At 48.0% G+C, this 22575-nt stretch overlaps 1 protein-coding gene across 1 annotated transcript; it reads right to left on the bottom strand.

Annotated features, from left to right (window-relative positions):
• On the bottom strand, positions 1-22286 carry PCYT1A (phosphate cytidylyltransferase 1A, choline). The gene is made up of 9 exons (XM_074912192.1): positions 22168-22286; positions 14982-15122; positions 12127-12226; positions 9689-9805; positions 7578-7729; positions 6689-6767; positions 5796-5938; positions 4611-4799; positions 1-4042 (listed from the first exon to the last, which is right to left on the bottom strand). The coding sequence occupies exons 2-9, from the start codon at positions 15096-15098 to the stop codon at positions 3836-3838; spliced, it is 1104 nt and encodes a 367-aa protein (XP_074768293.1). The 5' UTR covers positions 15099-15122; positions 22168-22286; the 3' UTR covers positions 1-3835.
• Positions 22287-22575: the final 289 nt, after the last annotated feature.

Raw genomic sequence — 22575 nt, 5'->3', positions numbered from 1 at the left:
TAAAATGACTTTGCATTTATTTGGCTAAACATAAAAGCCAAAAACCCAAATCCAGAACAAGCAAGACACACGGTGTGGACACAGGCCCATACAAAGAAATCAGCACAGCAAACACTGACTGTGAAGAGCCAGCTCAAAGCAGCTGCTGCTGCAGGGCTGGAGGAGACGGGTGACGCAGCATGGCTGGAGATGGGCAGCAGATGACATCCTCAGTGCTCAGACCAGAGCCTGCTGCCAGGCACCACCGAAACTTCCCCTGACCTGCACCCTGATGCCCTCCCACCATAATACCTCTGTCCAGTACGACGTGTCAGGGAAGCAGAGTCAGAAAGCCAAAGGTCCCAACTTTCATTTGATTCGTTTTGGAGAAAAAGCAAGTATTCTGTCCCATGCAGGGGGCAGAAATGTGACTCAGAGCTTTCTGCAGGTAGCTGTGTTCAAAGTGAAACTGCTCAGCTGGAAGATGCACTGGTGATTCGTTACGAGACTGCCAAATTTGACAGAGTCCTGGCAACAGTAAATGGCCATTACCAACATGGCTTTCTAGGCACCAGCAGAAGCGCTGGGCCCCAGCAATCTCATGGTTTTGCCAAGAAGCAACACCCAGGCAAGCAGCAAAATATGGGACTTGCTTGTCCCATGTCAGACAACCAAACCCAGCTCCCTACCTGTGGCAGGCAGGAAACCCAAACCTCTACACCAGGGAGCGCTTGGCAGTGAGAAGCCCACCCCGAGGGGCAGGGGTCAAGATGCAGGATCAGGCCCACCAAAGTCACTGCTCCTGCCAAGCAAATTCGCTGCTCCAGCACCTGCCTCCAGTTAGAAGAACCAGACTACAAAATAAAGTCCCAACCCTCTATAAAAATCCTCAAAATCATGTCAGTGCAGGTGTATGCTGCAATTTTCTCAAGAGATTAAAGATGTTGTCCTACAGCTCTAAGCAATATGCTGTTAAAGTGCCACGCTCTCCATGCCTTGCTTTTACCAGCATTCTTGGCACCTTTCAGCTTTGCCCTGCTGCTGCTGTTCTCAGCCATCAGAAAATCCTCTCCCAGGATCTTGCTGCTGGTGCTAGCAGCCTCACACCCCCGATCTAGAGAGGAACTGAGGTAGGGCTGTCACACAGGAGTTGATGCCTCTGGATTTAGCAGCATCAAACTCCACATGTGCTAGTGAAGTTTTATTTTTCCACTCTACCTCTTACTTCATGCTTAATTCAAGCATGTCTCTTCTGGATGCTTCTTTTGAGGAGTGTGGGATGGGCTAGAGGTGTACAGGACAGCTCTGAAGCAGCAGCACTGGGTAAATCTGCAGGTAACAAGATGTTCCTGGAGGATTTGGCTCACATGTTTTGCCCAAAGATCAAGCTCTGTGCTACTCCTGATAACACAGGCCAGTGCTGGAGATGAGGCTGGTCCAGCAATCCAGAAGGAAACAAAAAAACAAATGAAAAGAAAAAAGGCTAGTCTGGGATTTGAGTGTCCAATTTAATTAAGTGCAAGGAGGAAGCAGGGATTATTGGTTACAAGAAACAGCTGTTATTCCAAGCTACATGTAAAACCATGGCTGGCTTCTTACCAAGCACCCTAGGTTTTGCAGACACCAACATGTTAAGGTCTCTGCAGAATAAACCACCATCTAAAACACCATTGTTATCCAAATTTAAAGAACGCTGTTGCATAACTTGTTTAAAATAGTAAGGCTCTAAAGCAGCCTGGCCTTTGTGATCTGGCTTGGAAAAGAAACACAACACCCATACTGAGGAAAGGGTGAGGAAGGGAAGGTGGGGAAGGGAAGAGAGAACGTGGGTGATATAAAGTAAGTGCTCTACCACTCACAAACCAGGGGATTAAGAACTGGCTTGTACCAAGTGACCATTATTTGCCCCTTACAGCTTAAAATCCATAGCAGCCAGCCATGCTCCCAGAGCCATGCACGTCCCTGCTGAGAGAGGTCCAAGTGGCAGATGAGGAATCCCCCAACATATCCTTTCTCCTATCAACTCTGGCTTCAGCAGAAGCACAGAGTCTCTGTCAAGCCCTTTGGGCAGGGTGACAAAGGATCAGCAAGATAAAAGCTGGAAAGAAGCAGCAGCCTGCTCCTACCACAGGGCTCCTGCATCCCCTGGAAGCATCACACTGTGCAGAGCCTGTGGCAGCACTTGATGATTTGCCTCCTTGCACCCGCTGCCCCCAAGCCGTGCGTCCCGCTCTGCAGACCTCCTCACAGCATTGCTGACCCGCCCCGAGCTGTCCTCTGCTCCCAGTATCGCAGGAGGATACAGGCAACTCAGCCCAGCAGCACAACCCAGAGACAACAGATATCACAGGCAAATCCAAACAGAAAAGCAAGCGGGGGCTTCATAGCTACGCGACAGCAAGTCCAGTCCCTCCAGCACTGGCTACAGAACAGAGCGCAGGGAGCTGCTCTGTGCACAGGCATGCAGCATGGGGAGGGCAACTGCCTGTGGGGAGCCGCAGGCCACAAAGCTCAGTGTTTATTACAGACACGACAACAGGCACGACTTGGACCGTGGTTTCAAACAAGCAGATTACATGTTTAAAATCTTAAAAAGCTGCAGCGCTCTCTGATGCTCTTTCTGGCCTGCCTCAAGGAGTAGAGTAAGCAGGCACTGATTTGTGCATTTATTGAGCAAGCCAGGCAACTGTCACATGGGACCCCAACTTCACTGGGGTAAAACGTGCCCTTCATCTGTCCAGCTGCACACACTAGCATGGACAGCAAACTGACTGTACGAATTCATGTTTTGTCCTTATAGCAGCAACTTCATGGCACCAGTGTAAAGGACTGCTCCAGCCCTTAGAGCACAGCAACTGAAACACAAACACGCACAGAGCACAGTGTTGAGGGGCCATCTGGACAGACAGTAAAACTGATTACACACCAGAGACTGGGACAAGGAACTTCTCAAAGGAGTAGACACATTCATTTCCTACCTGGGTGCTCACACACCTGAGGAAATGCACAGACAGCAAGTGCCCCGAAGCAAAGATTCATTCTCTTCTCTCCAACAGCAACTGAGGGCTGAATTTTAGCTCAAGATTTAGCAGTCTTGTTAAGATTAGCTGGAAAGACCTTTCCCCTGCAGCCCCTGTACAACTTGGAGCCGTGAATGCTGCGCGCTTTCGGGGTGTGCGACTCCATGGAGCTGAGAGTTCTTCCAGGGTGTAACTCCTGCGTGCTAAGCTGGTAGCCCCCCACCCAGCACGTCCTCACTGCGACACGCTGGGAAGCTCAGCTAAGAGGTGCGCGAGCACTACAGGGTCTGCTGGATAGATTCCTATCGGCTCCAGTGCAGCAGAGATGTCTCTACTTCCTAGAAGCCTCTTCCTGCGTGCTCTCGAGGTCACGCTGGTCGAGGAACTGAGGGGTCTTTCATTTGGCAGTGGCACGGATACTGCCTGGGGGTGGGGGGAATAAGACAGAGGAGCTGAAGGAAAGAAGAGACAGATGGGTCTTCCCACTCTCCCTCTTACCTGGAGGTTTAACAAGGGAAAAGAAACCAAAAGAAAAGCCACGCCTGAGTACTGTTCTTTGCACTTTACAAGAGTATTTTCTTAAAATATAAAAACCATCTTCCCCCTGGAAACCACTAGAACGTAAACAATAAAAAGAGGATTTGGGGAGGGGAAGGGAGAGGAGGTTTGAATGTGCTTCCAGGCAGCAGCCCTTGCTAAGAGCAACGGGTGCCTCCAAGGCCCTGTGCTCACCGTCAGCCCTGTTCCTATGGCTCTCTTGCTCATTTAGAGTTCCCCAGTGGGTCCGGACTTAGGATTTGGCGATTAGCGGTTCGCAGTAAATCCCAGCTGGTAGCTTAATCCTCTTCATCCTCACTGATGTCATAGGTGACTGCAGACTCGTTCCTGGAGCGGTTGGCTGGTGATGAAGGAGGAGTCTTGGTTGAAAAAGGCCAGCGGAAGGAGGGAGACGGGGAGCGGTCGTGCGTGGGGCTACTGCTGGGACTCTGCTTCGGGCTGATGGCCTGCAGCATCCGGCCCTTGCCCTCCTTCAGCATGTGTTTCTAGTGATGGAAGCAGGAAGACAGTTAGCATGGCTCAAACAGGGATGGAAATGGCCTTGTGCAGCAATTTGGGTTGTTGTGTCCCTTCAATGCTTCATGCAATGTAAGAGCAAAAAAAGCCCAAGCATTGCTCTAGGCTTTGGAAACTACACACAGTGTAATCATCACTCATTTTCAAGCATTTCTAACATAAAGTGCCTGTGATATTTATCCAGCAGCACAGGAGAGCCTGGCAAAAACAAGTAGCTTCAGACTCACCCCAGGCCAGTAACAAAGTGACTGCCAACCTCTTGGCTGCTCAGTGGCCTGTAGGACACAAACTGTTTACAGACCAGCTTGTGGGACATGGGAACTTTTCATGCTACAACAGTAACTGGCATTATCCAGTTGGCAAAGCTGATGGCTCCCTGTAAACAGGCTGCCCAAGCCTGGAACTTGCCTGGAGACTGGCAGCACATTGAGCACTGCAACAAACCATAAACCTTTGCTCTGCAGACTGTGGGCCCCAGAAGCCCTACAATGACTGCCAAGCTCTCTGAAATCCCCTTTTCCCAAAGCGGCTCCTTACCAATGCACCTTCTGGGCCAAACATCTCCAGGAAATTGCCGATGAACTCTCGTGACTTCTCTTCCCACTTCTGAATGAGATCGATACTCTTCTCTTCCACTTTCTGGACAAATTCCTTTGACTTCTCCTCTACATCCTTCACCCTCTTTTTCACCTTATCCACGCGCTCCTGGAGGTGATATTTCTTCTCCTGTACAGTAAGCGGTGGATCAGAACACAGCTCACCAGATCTGAGTGGCGACCACCTCTGCTCTGTGTTATTACACTGAACTGCTGCTTAAGACTCAGCATCTCCATTAGTCTTGTGACACTTCTCCTTCACTTCAGTGACACTTCTTCCCTAGACTAAATGGCAGACATAGCGGGGCCGTGAGATGCTTTGTAGCAGGCACTGGCACAGTACACAGAGTGAGACTAAACCCAGAGATAAGTACTATCTAGTAGCAGTGCATGAAAGAGGGAAATATTTATACAATATACAGATTAGATTTGAGTGACCTGCTGTAGACCCCTTTGCATATCATGATAGCACAAGTCTTTTTGCTGGGTGTTTTTAAACAGAGGCAGAGTTACATGCCAAAGAGAGGCCAAGCATAGTATCTGAGTGATTAAAAGAAGTTTACTTCCAACATCTTAAGTGCCTTCTGCCACGTATTCTGCTTGTGGGCTAGAGCTGCTCAGCACAGGATCAGAGCATGTCCTTTTCTCCTACCCAAGCACTGCTGGTTCTGCAGCTCCAGAAAGGGAATAGTACAGTAAGGACAGGATCAGATTTCATTATAAAAAAGACTCTACCTTAAGAAGGTGGCTAAGGGAAGAGGAGAGAGATGACATATAGTAGTAGCTGCCAAGACCAACCCATACTTCATTCAATTCAAGAAAACACACATTTCACCACACACCCTGTCTCCAGCTCTTTCAACGGGTAAAATGTCACCAAGACATTTCTGACAATGGAACAGTGTTAGCAAAACTCCAGTTCCACTGCGTGGGTCCCAGAGGCAGTTTCAGGGGTGGAAGAAGTCTTAATTTCTACTCCAAGGACACTGGTTTGGTGCAGCTGCTTAGCTCTGCAGACTGGCCTTTTATTGGCATATGGCAGGACTGTGCTACCGCTAGACAAGACCACATCTCCACACTGAGATTCTGCTTCATGCAGCTTGTGGTGAGACACACTTCAACTCACGTTTATGAAGCTGACATTGAGTTCTTTAGCTGTGTAGCCCCGCTGCAGGTTCCGTCTGGCATAAACATCATAGTCCCGCACAATCCGGGTGATAATATCTGATGTCGAGATCCCTTCAGTCCTCTGAGTTGGTGCAAACATGCCTAAAGTTGGGGAACAGGACCCAGGACAGCTTTAGCAAAACACATGGCAAAAAGCTGCTGACACCTCTATTAGGAAACAATCTCTCCTGTCAAGACCTCATTTCCTAACTGCCCTCCACCATATCTTTGTCCTTGAATGTAAAATATGAGGGTCTTCCTTTCTGGGACTATGAGTAAGACCTAAGGAAGACCAAAACATGTCAAAACCATGTCAAAATACCATGTCTTCTCAGGAAAAGCTCTTCACTTTAGCTGGTTTAAGACTATTGACTATAATCCACTGCACATAGAATAGTGTGGTGACAACGAGTGGACAAGGAGTCCTACAGTTTAGTGGGTGGAAATATAACAAGCTCTGATGGCTGGGTTTGGATAGATTTAAATAAGCTGCACCCCCACTGAGTTTTACAGCAAACAGCTACAGAAGGAGTCACTTTGCTAAATTAATGAGATTCTCCATTTGTGAGAATCTGTAAACCAAACTATAGTATTATTTTCAAAATGTGGCTGTTAATCCAATCATGATAACTAGATTGGAAGTAGGAATTAATGCTGGGCAATGCTTGGCCTGGGACATTATGAAGTAGGGCTCAAAGCTGGGCTTCTTCCTGCCTTGAGAGGCTCCTGGGCAGACCTTGTTCCCAGAAGGGCACAGCCACTTCCCCACACATAACCCTGCCATACAGGGGCACAAAAGAAACTACAGCAGATCCCTGACAGGAAGCCCTGGAGAATCTGATACAGACCCACCTGCTTCTTTTATATGCTTATAAACATCATCACTGCCAGCAGAAGAATAGGGGATGTCATCATGTGCAACAAAGTCGATCTGAAAATTAAGCAAGCAATGCAAGTCAATATTTTGTTTTGAACGTGCCAGTCTCCTGCTTTCTGTCAATGGATCGTAACTTTTTGCTCAACACCTCCACGCAGGGATATAACAGAATGGCAAGACACTTTCCTCTGTTAAAAAGCAACACAGAGCACTCCCAAGTTTTCACTGGCAACTGCATATCAATTGTAAGCACTCACCAGAGAGGAAAGGCTAGGACTAAAGACACAGCTGTTTTAAGCTCCACAGAGAAATGGCTTGTTAATGGCAACCAGGGGAAACTAAGCAAACTCCCCTGGAGACTCCTTCGCCTCCCAAAGCAGTTCAACAGATGTTAGAACTCCTTTCACTTTCTCTTACCAATTGATAAAAGACTCTCAGGACAGCTTGACTGCTCTCCTGCTGCAGGGAAGCTGATGTAGATCTAATCTGCTCCTGCTGTGAGCAGGGAGTTAGACCAGATGTCCTTCAGAAATCCTTTCCAACCTGTGTTATCCTCTCCCTACTGCATCTCACACTAATCTGTAAACATCAACTTTCCATGGAACAGCTAGAACCCTGTCAGGCTTTTTCACCATGTCACAATATCCACCTTATTTTAACATAACCTGCCAGCTCAGCAAATGCTTCTAGTCTCTCAAGAAACCCACTCAATTTCCATAACCCAGTTCATTCTATATTTACAGAGTTTCTACAGAAATGGGTTGCTCAGGCAGAGGTCACCCCCATGGATGAATTCTTGCCGTAAACAGCAAGCACAGACAGAGGCTAATCAAAATTTAGAACAGATCAGATGTCACAAATTACCCTGTGCTCTGCCAGGAACTCGGGGGTGAGTGTCCATGGCGCATTTCTCACCACTTCGTCCACATAGCGACAGTGCTGCACAGCGTCATACCGCTCATTTTCATTCATTACCGTGAAGCCCTTGAAGTTATGGGTTAGCTCATCACTGCAGACTGAAAAACACAGAGAAGAGTGAGCCCGAGGTACTTACCCCAGTGCTTTACAGTAAAAGGACCTTGCACACACACCTGCTAAACCAGGCAATGCCAGCTGCTGACGGAGGCTGGTGATGGCACCTTCAAACCCCACTCTTCGAGCCACAAAGCATCAGGAACAGGGACAAGTGCAGGCCACTAAACTCCTGGGCAACTCTAGGCAGGCTGTTTGGGGAATTTCTGCCCAAGATGGGGATGACACTACAAACCCTCAAGGTCTCTAGAGCCTACAATGCTTATCAAGAAAAGCAGCCAACAGAGAAGACAACCCTCCTGTATGAAATGGTACCTGGGGGCCTATCAGGCAGAAATCTGCTTTTAAACCTATGGCTGTCTCAGGCTTGGAAACTGAAACATGAAAAAACCCACTGCCTAAGCTTCTGATTTCATAAAATGCCATACCACTGTCTAGTTCTTGGAAAGCTGTATTAAAACAAAGGGTGAGTTCACAGCAAATCAAGTTAGCTTAATTATTATGTTCTATGAGAAAGTAAATGACCAGCTCTTCATAATCTGCAATGTAAGACATTGAGAAGGAGGGAGTTTTATTTGGTTATCAGACTCAAAAGTAAGCAAGGCTTGAACAGTCTCACTGGTATTGGATGTATATATGTTCTAAACAAACAGATGATAAAGGGTGAGTGAGATTGTTCTCAGCTTGGAGCTAATGCTCCCTTGGGCTGTGGCCTCTTGTCTCAGTTCCTGCTGCAAGGGGAGCAGTTCATTGCTCTCCACCTCCTCACCAATCTCCCAGAAGCAGAGCATGTGGTGACACACCTTGCTACATTAACACATTAATAGTTTGACCTGAAGTTATTTTCCTGCTTGATGTACAACATTTATCTACATGGGGATGTCTTTCCACCTGCAACATCTCTAAGCTCAGCGCATTTTGTAGGCTGGAGCAACTATTTCCGCTCTCCTCCCACCCTTCCCCTTCCAGACACTACTGTAGCACACACAAAAAATGCAGTGAGTGAAACTTTAAGGAAACAAACCGCACAAAGACATTACAATCGCTCTATGGCAGGATCAGAGTCTCATTTTGCTTCAGGAAGCTAATGGTAGTTGAGAAAACAAGTTGAAGGTATTCTCAGCTCTGATACTTTAACATCATTATGCAGCCTGACCAGAGGTCACCTCCTGATAGGTAAAACACACAGCCTGACATGTCTTTAAGGTGGGTGAAGGTACAGGCACGGAGGCACTGTCTGGAAAGAGGCCAGCGTATTACAGCAGCCAGAAGAAATAGGTTTTTTCCTATTTTACTCTTAAAGGATGCCTGTCTGAAACACCTCTGCTAGATCTGCTCAGATGGTCAGCAGGATATTCCTGGCATCATCTAAAGATTTTTAAATCTAACAGACAAAATGGAGAACTTTTATTTGGAGAAATGGGGCCTCACTGACTTCCATGTGGCCAGGTATATGCCCAAGGAAGCACCGTGATTTCCATGCTCCTAGCAGGACCTGTTTGGGATTAGCCATGAGTGATCGCCAGCAGAGAGCTGGAGTGAGGTGATACAGGTGACACAAAGCTCAACCAGCCATGGAGAGACTGTTACTCATTCTTTAACTGTTTAATTCAAGAGGCAGATGCTCAATTGTCCCTAATATATTCTGATACTTAGACGTGCAACTCACCAATATCTGTCACAAAATACAAGGGGTCACATTAGAACAGCATGATCAAAACTCTTCTCCTTAAGCACTCACTTGGTGCAGGCTATCTTTCTGCAGACATATCCAACTCTCAAAATATTGCAGTAAGACTCCAACAACACTTGGGACAACTGGCTGCAGTGAGAGCCACTGAGGCCGTAAAGACAAAAACCCTGCTATGCCACCCATACGCGCAATCACGGACAGAGGTAACTGTACTCCTATGACAGCCAAAGTCAACAAGGTCACTCCTTACCTCCAACAATGAGGTATGTGTTTGGAAAGAGGTTCTTCGCTTGCATCAAGGCCCGGGCATGTCCAGAGTGAAACAAATCAAATATTCCATCGGCATAAACTCTGACGGGGCGATCCACTGTGCCAAAGGGACAGAGAGACATTTGTGAAGATGCCTTCCTGGAGAAGCAGCTGCTGCTCATGCCCGCATTTGCGGACCTTCTGAAACTCATGGGGGTGTTGCAGAAAACTGGCAGAATGCAGAGCTGTAGCCAGGAAAGATTTGTGAAGAGAAACAGCTGGCGCTCTGCCTTCCCACATGGAAACAAATGCAGCTGAGCACAGAGCTGAAATACAACCATGTTCAAAGACAGACTCAAAGCCTGCCACACATCCACCAAAACAAGGTGAAGGGAGAGGAAGGGGAAAACAGACCCTCAACATCTCCCTCCCATGGAAATCCAAATGCAGCATTAACTTTCTGCACAGCAGTGAGCTACCAGAGGGAAACTGGCCCAAATGTTTCAGAGGTGCTCAATCTCCCCCTGCCAGCCAAGATAGCATCTCAAGACCTTTTCAGCACCTTCCTCTGCAGCCCACTACTACAGCTATCAGTTTGGCTGAGGGACCAGACTGTTCCGATTCCCCACCAGCATCATTGGCTCCCCCAGACCCATGAAGTGTACAGCTTTATCCAAAAACTCAGCCGGACTACTCGAAGAAAAGCAGATACAAGTCTGCTGAACTGCTGGCACTATCAGCTAAATCCATAGATCAATAAGGAGGAACAAAACTTCCTCAGGCCACCTCTGCCAGGGGAAATTGTAGTTCAGCTCTTTGAGGTCAGCACAGAGGTAAAGTCAGATAGTCTAGCACTGCCACATAATAGTAGGAGGCACCCTGACTTCTCATCTCCTGGGACTACACAGGACTGAAGTCTTCTTGCTGCTGGTAGCAGAAAGCCACACATTCTTGGTATCTGGCACACCTGGGAACAGCCTGCTGCTCTCTGGCCCAATTCAGGCAGACAGGATCAAAGGAATGCTGTGAATAGAGGCACACCAAAGCTGCGAGGAAAGGGCAGAGAGAAGACCTAGCTGGAGAAACGAAACCCCATGGGTCTGGGCAAGGCTCTGAAGATACCTAGAGACAGAGCCTGGGAGGCAGCAAGAGGATGAGTTGATGCAAAGGTAGGGTTGTTAAATTCAAGCTAAGCAGGCTGTCCTCAAACTGACTGCTCTCTTACAATCACTTTTCAGCAAATCTACCTCAGTGTGAAGATGCCAGGAGGCTCTGGGGAGCCAAGGATCTGGAGGTTTGAGACTGCAAAAGCTTTCTGTATGACAGAAGAGGGCTAGTTCTGGCAGGTCTTTATTAAAGTGCAGTCATGTTCTGGAAACTGCCTGGGACATCCTTCTCTCTTCCTCTATACCTGCACCAGCTGCAGTTGAACATAAAGAGCAACAAGGCATCATGCAGTGTATTTTAGTCTTAGCAGGCAGGAGAGGCATCACTGTTGAAATCAGAGACCTCTGTGCAGGTTCTGGAGTCTTTTAGTTGGGAAATTACAGAATCACAGAATCCTTCAGGTTGGAAAAGACCCTTGGGATCATCAAGTCCAACCATCAGCCCTACTCTACAAGTTCTCCCCTATACCATATCCCCCAACATCTCATCTAAAATACCCTTAAAACTAATGCAGACTGTGAAATGCAATGATTTCCAGAACCTCCAGCAGGAAACCACTGCCAGGTCTCAATCTGTGCTGGCTCATCTCTCAGCAGCAGTCAGGCAGGTAGAAATGCAGCATTTGTATTGTCTGTGTAGCCATAACAGAGAAGCCAAGTAAGACAGCACTGTCTGCACACCCTGTTGGGCAAGAGTGGACAGCTATCCTTCAGGAGTCAGTCCTGCCTCTGTCTCCCCTTTGGGAGACTTGCAATGAGAACAGTGTCTCTCCCAGCCTGGTTTAGAGAATAAAAGGACACATTCTACTGTGTTTAATGACGCTGACTTTAATTCAAATCCAGGCTAGAATGGGACAGTTCAGACAAAGATATACATTGGTTTTACTTGACCATTTTGAGTTTCAGCAAAGATTACTTTTAAAGAGCTTAACTTTAAGCTGCCTCAGACCAAGTAGTACAGAAAAACATTCAGCTCTCATACTACTCTATAGCTGTCAGTGGCAAAGGAAGAACTAAACCACAAATATCTATTTGCTTCGAACAGTCCTACTGGTGAAGGTATGGCTCGTCACACACACAAGCTCTGATTTCAGTTATACTGGAAGGCCCAATTTCACATGGGAACCATCATCTAATCACCAAAGCATTAACTAAGTCATTGGCTGCACACTTGGCCTGACACACAAGGTTGGTTTGGTCTCAGAGATATCACATCATATCCACACACCCCCTCCCATTTACACAACCCCCTTCCAGTCTTTTTTTTACTTACAAGGGGTCCCTCTCATTGCTTCTTCGTATGTTACTCTGATGTATGGCTTGCTGTAATCGATTTCCACTTCATCTGAAAATGGAGCTGGTTCCCTCAGTCCCTAAACAGCCAGAGAAGATTAGCTGTGAGAATGCAAAGGTCTGTGCAGTAAGTAGCGGCAGCACTGCCACTGCAGTGTCCTAGTCACTGAGTGACTCACAATGTCTCTCCACAATTCAAACACATGTTCTAAAAGACTAATTAGTGTTAAACCTCAAAACAGCCCTGCAGGGTGTCTAGATTAAGTTTAGAGATGAAGAGAGAGAGAGAGAGAGAGAAAAGTAAAGAAGATGACTGGACCCAGGAAAACTGGAGGCTCAAACCTGCAGCTGGTAAAAGAAGACTTTTGACAAACAGCAGTTCACAGCAGCACAAGCCAAGCTTCATCAAACCCACTGTCACAGCTCCAGCTATGTCCACCTGGGCAAGACCATCACTTTGCTGTTCCTGAGTGTTTATGCTGTGATGTAAAAGCTCCTTGATTTGAGTATATGAATGAGCAGAAGAGCAATACCAACAGCAGCAAAAGTTCCCAAAGAATGTGTGCATTGTCACCCATTTCTAAGCCATACATAACGAGAGATTGACCTCAACCTGTGGCAGAATATCTCCAATTGCTGCAGGAAAACCCCTCTAATCTACTAGTTTGACCACAGCAGTATGTATAATCAGCAGCTGAAGTCCAGGTATCATTTCTGGTCTCTTCTGAATGGAAACAAAACATTCGCCCTCCCAACACCAGAACAAACAGCTCAATTTCCTCCTAGCCAGAAGGTGTGGGGCAGCAATGGATGTCTCTGTCCTGAGCCAGAAGACTAGGAAACGAACTTGCAGATCATTACAACACCTTCAAGCTGCAAAAAGTTCATCGCACTTTCCTCTCTGGATTCCTTTGTAGGATCCTGCCACAGTGTCCAGCACCACTGCAAGCAGAAAGACTGCTGCTATTATTGCTAATGTCATTCCTTATCAGAGTGCTCAAAGTGAAGCACAGAACAACCACAGAGCACTACATTCAAGCAAACTGATACAGCTGAAAATCTCCTTTAACTTACTGATGCTCTAGTACTCACGTTTCACAAACCACCTCTCTACCAGGATCCTTACTGTTCAGTAAGGACTACAGGTCTGTCCTTTCATCACTGCCATTGTATCTGGGACTTGTGAATAAAACAAGATTCTCTGCAGGTTGGTTGGCACATACCTGATATGAAGCTAGAAATAAAAGCATTAAAAAACCCTATCAAAACTATCAGAGGATCACAGAGAAATGTCCTCAAAGGCTGCTGCCAGAGCCTTGCCCTTCCTCTGCAGTGCCCACAAGGGTCAGGACTCAACCTGACGTGCACAATACGTCAGGCTTATATGCCAGCAGGCTTGTTACCACCATCTGCTGCTTCAGGGGAACACTCCACCAGCCAGCTGTTTAGCTGGAAATGGTAAAGGCTTCAAGCTAATGTCACAGCTAGGCAACACTACTGCTATAATAAATAAAACTTTCACAAAAGGAACAAAAAAGAAATCTTTCATTGGGAGGTCTGTGTTAGCCCTGTGGCTAAAAAACAGCCAGGAAATTTAGAAAGTGGCTAGATAGTACTTGTCTTGTGCTGTTCATAAACAGATGCTTTATTTCTAACACAGGACAGACACCAACTTGAAGAGCAAGTGATTCCCATGGAGTAACCAGCACACTTCTCTTTCCTTACTGAAATATGTGAGGTCTTTAAGAGGAACTGGGTGGGTTTTGACAACAGTCAAGGATATAAAGGTTTTGTGGGATAAATCACGCAACAGCTCAAGCCTCCATTCCCAATGCTTGCTTCCCCAGTTCTCACTGCTGGTGCTGCTCTTAGTTCGTTACCATCTGTCAAATGCTCTGGGACTGAAGTACTCCCGAAGAGCAAAACCTCGTTATCAAAGAGGAAATCTGCAACACATCACCATATTTTGCCAAGGACTATGACCCCAGTATGACGTGGCAGGGATGGTATCTGGCTTTTGACAGAGATAAGGAAAGAGCAACTAGAGCACATGTGATATGCAGGACAGCTCCAGGAAGAGGGCAGAGAAGAGCTGTAAAAAGCCCACCTTTACAATATTGCAGCAAGGACAAGTTAAAGCCAGCCCTTTACACTAGCATTAACTCGTACAGGCCCCCTTTAGAGGAGACCCTGGCTGGCTTTAGCTTGTTAAAGCTGTCCCAGTGTTGATCTAGAAGGAGAAATCCTTTCAGTTTTTTTTTTCTTCTGAACACTCCTGAAGCACAAGCAACATAAATGCAGTCTCCTGCCAGACCAAGAAAATCAAACGAACAGTCATGTTCCCAGTGTTTCAGAGAATGGATTCTTCTGCAGGTGCTTACAGACTTCAGACCCTCCTGCAGTTGCCCTGACTTGAATGGGACTGCTTTCTGCGAGGTGCATGAGTTGTCTGTCTGTTTGTTTGGACTACTCCTCACTCCCGCTGGGTCACTTAAGAAATGAATGCTTACTTCTCCTGATATCTATATGCATGCCTGTTCGGGTTCAGCTTAAGTGACTACAAACAAGCCGGACACACCAGAAAAGCAGCTTAGTGACATTTGCCTCAGACCTAATTTAAGCCCATGTTGTAAGTATGTTATTAGAATGAACAAAGGAAGATTTTAAACTGGCTTTGCAAGGATAGCTACTGCCATTCGCTTCTTCCCCCACTCCCCATCCACAACTTGTTTTCTGTGTCCACAGAAAAACCATCACATTTATCTGTCTGCTGTTATGGCTCAATGTACTAATCTCACAGGCACCTAAAGCTTCTATCTCTGCTTGCTTACTTACTAGTGAGTGTCGGGACATTTTTGGAGGGATTCCATCCAGCTCTGTCGCCCCATTAGGGCCAGATCCATCTTTTCTTCTCTTTCGGGAATTCAGCCTGGAGGAGGTTGGTGGCTCCATCTTGCCAAGAACGTCCAGTGAGAACTGGAAGAAAATGGAGAGGGAGAAAAAAAAAAAAAAAAGGTATTTCTCAGCTCTTCCAAAGCAGAATCAGTCAATAGCAGACACAGTGTACAGAAGGTCAGTGCAAAGACACAGCCACCTAACAAGGGGCTTAGCCAGTTGTATTTGGCATCAGCTGCCAAGGCTTGACAAACAGTGCTTAGTGGGAATACTGAATCATTTAATGCAACCCAGGGTTGTTCTGCAGAGAGAAGTGTGCAGCAGTCAGCTGGCTGGAGAGAAACTCGAACAAGAGTTGCAAGTTATAAATCATTACAAGGATAATTACACTATTTTAGCATCTGAAAAGCAACCTAAGGATTAAGGCATGCCCCGTCTGCTCTTCTACCCTTCTGTGCCCCCCCCCCCCCCCCCCCCCCCAAGACAGCTGGTCTGCTGTACAGTCCTGAAGACAGGTTTTAACAGGATAAGGGTGAGGGAAGGGCTGCAACACATGGTCGGTTATAACTTAAATAACTAGCTGGCTTGCTGTTTGCTTTGCTGTTTGCTTTGCTGTTTGTGTAAGACCAAGCTGCAGGTCCCCAGTGGGGACAGCTCACCTTGGGATGGCTGCCACCATGCTCCCCTTCATCCCCTCTCCCCACTGCAGTGGTGACTCAGCCGATGGAGAAGCAGCTGCAGACACCACATTAGGGCACACTTACTTATGGCACTTTATGTACCAGGTTGTAATTAGTGGTGGTTAAGCTGAACTGCTTCTGTGATGAATAGACAGACAGACAAGCAGTTTGGGACAGAAATTGTGACAGCTATCTGGAAGTAAGCTATCTGTGCTTTTGAGCTGGAGTCACTGTACCTTCTCAAAAGGGCCCTGGAGCATTAGGAAAGCTAGGGATTTAAGAAGGGCATGGCAGCAAACATTCACTTTTCAGCTGCTGCAGGAGTTAGAAACGAGTGCTAGATTTGCAAAGTTTGTAACTAAAGAGCAGTATTCTCTTGCTCACTTCAAGTGTGCAGCTCTCCAGTGCAGCAAATGGCACTTCCAACCTGCCATTCCTGAGAGCAGCATGACCTCTCTGCCCAGGAATGATGCCTACGTGCATGCCTCAACACCCTAATAATAAGAGCCGCGTGGAATTTAAAACGTCTCCGCACCCACATGCAGAGGGTGTGCTGGAAAACATTAGGTGGGGCAAGTGCGAGGTATGAGAAAGGGCAGATGTCCCTCTAACACCACCCCCTTCCTCAGCAGAGGGTCTCTGCTGAGCATTCCTGCTTGGGATGAGCTGGGTCTGTCCTCAGTAAGGGCCACTGGGCAAAGCTCTGCTGTTCAGCAATCAAGAAGTGTTGTGATAAGAAACAGATATAGTGATTGGCCTTACACAAGCACAGATGATTCCAGGTCAAGGAACGTTCAAAAGGAGTCAAACGCAGTTTAGTAACATGTGAACATACCGCTCTCCCCACATAGCATCAACAATGGTACCTTATGAACAGTGATGGGGCCAAACATAGCTGAACTGGTTTTGGGCTACATGCATATAAATATTCCAGGCTGTTCTGCTAGACCTAACACAATGCACTAAGAATGGGAAAAGAGCATATTAGTTGAGTGGGGAGCCAAAAAATATTGGGGAGAAGACAAAAGTGACAGTGAAGAGCAGCCACAAGGACATTTCAGAACCGCATGAACCAGCCAGCACTCACTTCACAATGCCTACGAGTCAAGTTTACCGAGTCTGCTCCATTCCAATAATTAATTTACTATTTTCTAACAACAGACAAACATACGGGAGTGTGCAAGAGCAATTGCAGGCAAAAAGAGTTTGTAACCCTGAGCTCCAAGTCTTCAAACACTTAAGCAAACATTTAACTTTCAGGAAAGATCTGTGCTATAAATGCAGCAGCTTCTAGAGTGACTCTCTGAAAACACAGGGTATGACACAAATCTTAGGTTTTGCAAGGTGCCATCTTGCAAGCACACTCTGTATCAGTTGTTTACTTCACCACCATGGTCCCAGCAGAAACCATCCAGTTCACAAAAAGCAGCAGACCTCTATCTCTGGTTCAAGTAACCCCAGCATTCATAGAAACAGTGGGAGGAAACAGCAGCAGGTTTTCTTGTTATTTGGTAAAAACAATTTCACTGTGCTTCAAGTCACTTGTTGGTCTCTGACCACTCGCTTTCCTTCCTTTCGGAGATAATTAAAAGGTCTGTTGATGTGCTGAACGCAGTCGTTCCGAACCACTGCCCAGCAAAACATTAAAAAGCACTGACAGAGGCTCTGGTGCTGAAGTACGGACACAGCAGCCTCCACACACAAACTGGTGAAGTTCTTCCCATGCGAGCTTGGCCCATCAGAGCAACCAGACTTCTCTGCTGAGTTATTACCAGCATCTTACTGCTGGGTGCAGAGCTCAGGCCAGCCAAAGAACTGCAGGTTACAGTACAGGGCAACACCGTGCTTTATGCAGCACTGTCCGCGCCCAGGAGAAACCCCCAGCAGCTTCTTCCAACTGCTCCCACACCCAACCATCCGCTTTCCTCACTAACTCATTTTCCACTTCTCAGGGTATATGTAGTCAAATGATGGCAAACAATAGCTTAAGTGAATGGATTTACTTTGCATTAAATAAGCAGCAGTGGTCAGACAGCTCCAGCCACCCAGCAGCAGCTCTACCTGGCATACCAAGGGAGAAATCTGCTTCAAGGATGGCGTAAATATGCTCCATCTGCTCTGATCTGAGGCTAGATGTTGCTGAAGGAGCCTCTGCAGTGTCCAGATAGCTGGGCTGAGCACCTCATGAATGACGCAGCTCTGCTAATTACTCCAATTAATGCAGATATTAAACAATAATTTTACCACTCTTCAGAGCTTTAAAACCTCTATCCTGTGGCTGGTGTGTTTCTGGGAAGTCCTTCCAGCACCAAACTTGTCTTCATTAAAAACTGGGAACACATTTTTAAAAACAAATCACACCTTGCTGCAATAAAGCTAGTAATCAGAATGTTTCATTTTGACCCAAATGACTAAAATAGCATTCCAAAACAATTACTTACTAACAGTGGGATACAGCATCTGTAGCTCAGCTTAACATGTGAAGACACAGCTTTGCTTACCCAAATGCACAAAACACTGACTGTTCTAAAATTAATTACAGCTGCAGCAGATGGGGAAGTGGAAAGAGAAGACAGGTAACTCTCAAAGCTCATTCTGAAAAACTCCAAGATAAAACCAGGCATAACCAGAAGACAGACCCCTGTTGTAAAATACAAGCATTGTTTTATTTTGTTTAAGGCATCACCCTCCTGCATTACTGAGTCTGTGCTAAACATGAGAAACTGTTTGCTAGGAGTGAAGTTAAGATGTGCCCCACTCTGGAAAGCCATGGATAGATCACAGTCTCCATGACACTTTACAAAACACTTAGGGCTCTGCTTCTGAAACTTATTTCTTTGGTGCTCATCCTGCATCAAAGAAGCACCCTGCATCACCTGCCAGCTCGCTCACCCATGGGCTCTGAGAGGAGCGACCAACTGCCAGGTGGGAGAAGAGCTGCTCTCCATGTCAGGGAATCACTCCTCTTGGTCCCCAAGTGCAGATATTGAATGAAGGAGAAGTAGTCGAAGGGAGAAATAGGAATTTTCTTTAAACGGTGGCAATAATAGCCTTCAGAAATCATCCAGCACTTTGTGGAGAGTAATACTACAAAGGTCAAGTCATTTCCCGCTGAAACACAGCCACTTCTGGGAAGGAAGAAGGACAAGCATTGATTACCACAAAGAAAGAAAAAAATATAGGCAAGGAAGGAATTTAAAACGTCTCCCTTAGCGTGAGTTAACTACACCATCATCCAAGCTGGAATTTAACCGCAACACCAAAGTTAACACCTCTGGCAGATGGAGAAGGTCAGAAAGATGCAACAAATCTTCTTGCTTAGCCAAAGCTTTATCTCACTGTCTGCATCTTCATGGACAGTACCGATGTTTTGTTTAGCCTTAGTGGTGTCAGAGAACTGCCTGCCTCACACCACACCAGAGAAGCAGATGAGATATTTCTGCACCCTAAAACACTGATGGCATGAGGACCTGGCCCATCTGTATTCTATGAGTTTTCTGTCCCAAGGAATTTCTTGAAGAGTATTATAATCTGCAGATCTACATGCAGTAGCAGGATTTCTTCTGCCACTTTCACTGCTTTTCACTTGCAGATTTATGTGCCAGGCAACATAAATCCTGCTACTTAAACTCAAAGAGCATACAAAACATGAGCTGACTGCAACAACTCAGTAAATGCTCCAGCCCAAAGCTGCTGCTTTTCCCACACGAGATCCAAGTCAGTGCAAGACTGACACACTGGATCAGCGAGGCCCCTGACACCCACAGCTCCCAGGCTCGCCGGGTGGCACTGCCTGCTCCCGGGTTGCCCTGTCATCCCTCTAAACTTAGAAGGCGTTAGCAGTCAGATGTGACTGTCATGTGCTGCTTTGCCTACAAGATCACTACATTTTACAGGAGCAAGCCATTTCTCTTCTGCTGACTCATCTGCAGGCAAATACTACTAAACTTTGCACTCTGCCAGTTGTCTGCAGAGAATTGCCTTGACACATGGACAGCACGTAAGCGAGAGCCTCAGAGAAAAGGAAGAAGTCCTGTCGCTTCAGATAATTCCCCTGCCACGCTCTAAAGTACCCAAACGACCTCAGTCATGGGGAGAAGAGAATCCTTTTCCCCCTGTCCTCTCCCACCTCCAACCCAGTTTACAATTAACCTTACTGGTGTGTATCCCTGTAGAGAGCTGCTGTAGACAAAAAGACTCAGAAGAGGTTAATGACAGAAGACTCATCACAGGCTCCTGAAGGAACTGATGAAAGCCTGTTTACAAGATGAGGGTTAACTGGTACATAATTACTGGGAGAGATCAGGATCTCTTTCCAATCCATGCTTAAAAATCTTGCCCAATCTCCAAGGCAACTTCACTCCCAGGCTTGCCAGGCCCAGCTCTACCCCAATCTCCAGACTGAGAGCATCTGCTTAAAGACTGAGTGCAAATGGCTGTGACCCAGCCTGCTCACCTCCAGAGAAGACTCCAACTCTCCCCAGCACAGCTGCTCTCCCCACAGTCAGCATCTGCTCTATCTAGACAGTCTAAGCTCTAAAGACCCTCATAAAGGTTACTGCAGGATCTGGCAGGCAGAACACTGTCTACACTCACGACATAGACTGCTTCAGCTACTCCGATTGAGCAAAAGTAGCTATCCTTCAGCATATTAATAGCCACATGAATGTATCAAAGGGATTCCAGTTCAGCCAGTGCCACACAGTGGTTCAACAGCATCCAGACCCAGACCTTTGCTATACTGGCTAAAACAAACCCCCAAGTCTTGCCTCCCCTACTGCTACAGGCAGGCTGATAACATTTTCTCAAGCAGAGCTCAAGGATGCAGAAGATCTGGTACCGGTGTCCTGCAATCAATGAAAAGATGCTGCTTTTCACCAACAAGGTCCCAAACGGCTTAAGATAATTCTAACACCACAACTGAAAATGCAGCGTGATCACCTAGGCAGCACTGCTACGAAACACACAAAAAAAGAGAAACTGCTGGCAAGACCTTTGTGAATTCACAGCCCTTCTGGGTACACCATAACCCCGAGGCACTGAGCGTCCTGGCATGCGACAGTCTCTGCTGTAGTTAGCAAAGCAGCAAGAGTGGGGTTTATGCAGAATATCAGAGAAGATTTGGAGCCTGCTCAGGGACAATAAAGATGGGCAGTCATTCTGTCCTGACTTCTGTGTTGCGTTGCGTCGTGTTTCATTTTTACGGCTTAACAACAGAGTCTTTTGAGACTTCAGGAGGCAACCTCCTTAGTAGGTTTACACACCAATACCAAATCCTTGCTTCAACAATTATTGTTTGTGGCTCATCTTTCAGTAATTTCAAGATAATTACAATCCAGATCTTGGACCAAGAAACTTCCAAGTCATGAATTTTAATACTTCTTTATATACAGGAAATTTCTTCAGGAAACAAAGCACAGATATTTGCCATCTGAATTTCAGAAGAAGATACGGTGGCTGTCCTCAGGCCCTGGAGTCCTGCAGATGGAACCCCCACCAGTACCTGCCTCTGACCGCGCCAGCCTTGGCCAGCCGCAGGCTGGGGGACCTGGTGCTGCAACCACCCAAGGTGGGGAAAGAGGAAAGGCCACCTGCAGTGTCCTCCACCTCCCACCACAGCAATCGAATGCCGCAGCTCTCAGAATTCCTGCAGACTTTAACTCTAATTACACAACCATTAATCAGCGCAGCCAGGACTTTGGTGGACACAAAAAGCGGGTTAGAGAGGGTGTGTGCCTGTGCAGCAGCTAGGTCACACCTTCATTCTCTGCAGTCAGGGCCACCTCCTCGTGGTCCTCCTCTCTTCCCAGGCCTTGGCTGTGTTCCCGAGGTGGGGGAATGTCCCCCAGAGCCCCCACGCTCCAAGTCCTGGGCGCGTACTCCAAAAGTTTCCCAAAGCATCCGCTGCTGTCTCCTCCCAGCCTGCCCCCCCCTGCAGCGGGTCCTGCCATCCCCTGAGCATTGCGCCCGAGCCCCAGCGCCTCCTCGAGCCCCTACAAAGGGGAAGCAGCTCACCATGTCCCCTTTGCCTGAAGCCAAGCACCCCGTGTCCCACCAGCCAGCGCCTCCCAGAGCTCCCCTGCCTGTGCCACGGCCACCCCGCCGGGAGGGAGGCCCCGGGCAGGGACCCTGCCTCACCCCGCAGCAGTGGCGTGAGCTGCCCCTCATCTGCCTCCAACCGAAACTCACCCGCCTGCCTCCAGCCCCGGTGACGGGCACCCCTGCGCCCCACGGCTGTGCCCTTCCCCACACAGCACCCCAGGGGGATGCCTGTCCCCAGAGCCTCCCCACAGGGACACCCCCACAGCCACCCCAGTGCCCGCCCCACATGCCCCAGTGCCGGACACTACAGCCACCCCGGTGCCTCCTCAGTGCCAGCCCCCGGGGTCCCCCAGCTCCCCGCTGACTCTACCTCACCACCCCAGCGCGCCGCCGGCCTCACGCACCTCCGCAGCCCAGCCCGCTCTGGCCCGACCCCGCCGCCGCTGCCGGAGCCGCTCCCGGCGCCGGCCCCGCCCCGCTCCCGCCAACGCCAACGGGGCGGCGGGCGGAGCCGCTGCGTGTCGGGCCGGGGCGGCAGGAAGGGACCGCCCGCGCCCTGGGAAACCGCGCCCGGAACCTTCGTTCCGGCTCATAACGGGTCCGCCCCCACCCCGGCCCCGTGCTGTCGTGGGGGCCCCGGGGCTCCGCGCTCGGACCGGAGCCCAGCAGCGGCGGAGTGGCCTAGCGGAGGTCTGCTGCTGCGGCCCAAGCGGTGCCCCGCCGCCCTTCCTCTGGCCAGCGAAAATTCCGGGGGTTACAGGAGGGAGCCAAGCACCCCTAGAGCAGACCTGGCAGCTCGGGGCCACGGTGGC

Source organism: Athene noctua, chromosome 8 (assembly GCF_965140245.1).
Source record: "Athene noctua chromosome 8, bAthNoc1.hap1.1, whole genome shotgun sequence".
Lineage (NCBI taxonomy): Eukaryota > Metazoa > Chordata > Aves > Strigiformes > Strigidae > Athene > Athene noctua.
This window is presented reverse-complemented; position numbering and strand designations above follow the sequence as displayed.

What these genes read in the sequence shown, in the direction of transcription:
- PCYT1A (XM_074912192.1), bottom strand. Translation starts at nt 15,098, where the DNA reads ATGGAGCCACCAACCTCCTCCAGGCTGAATTCCCGAAAGAGAAGAAAA. An exon ending in AAATGTCCCGACACTCACTA is followed by an intron (nt 12,227 to 14,981) that starts GTAAGTAAGCAA and finishes CTGGCTGTTTAG; the next exon opens with GGACTGAGGGAACCAGCTCC. An exon ending in AGTTCCTGGCAGAGCACAGG is followed by an intron (nt 6,768 to 7,577) that starts GTAATTTGTGAC and finishes CTTAATTTTCAG; the next exon opens with ATCGACTTTGTTGCACATGA.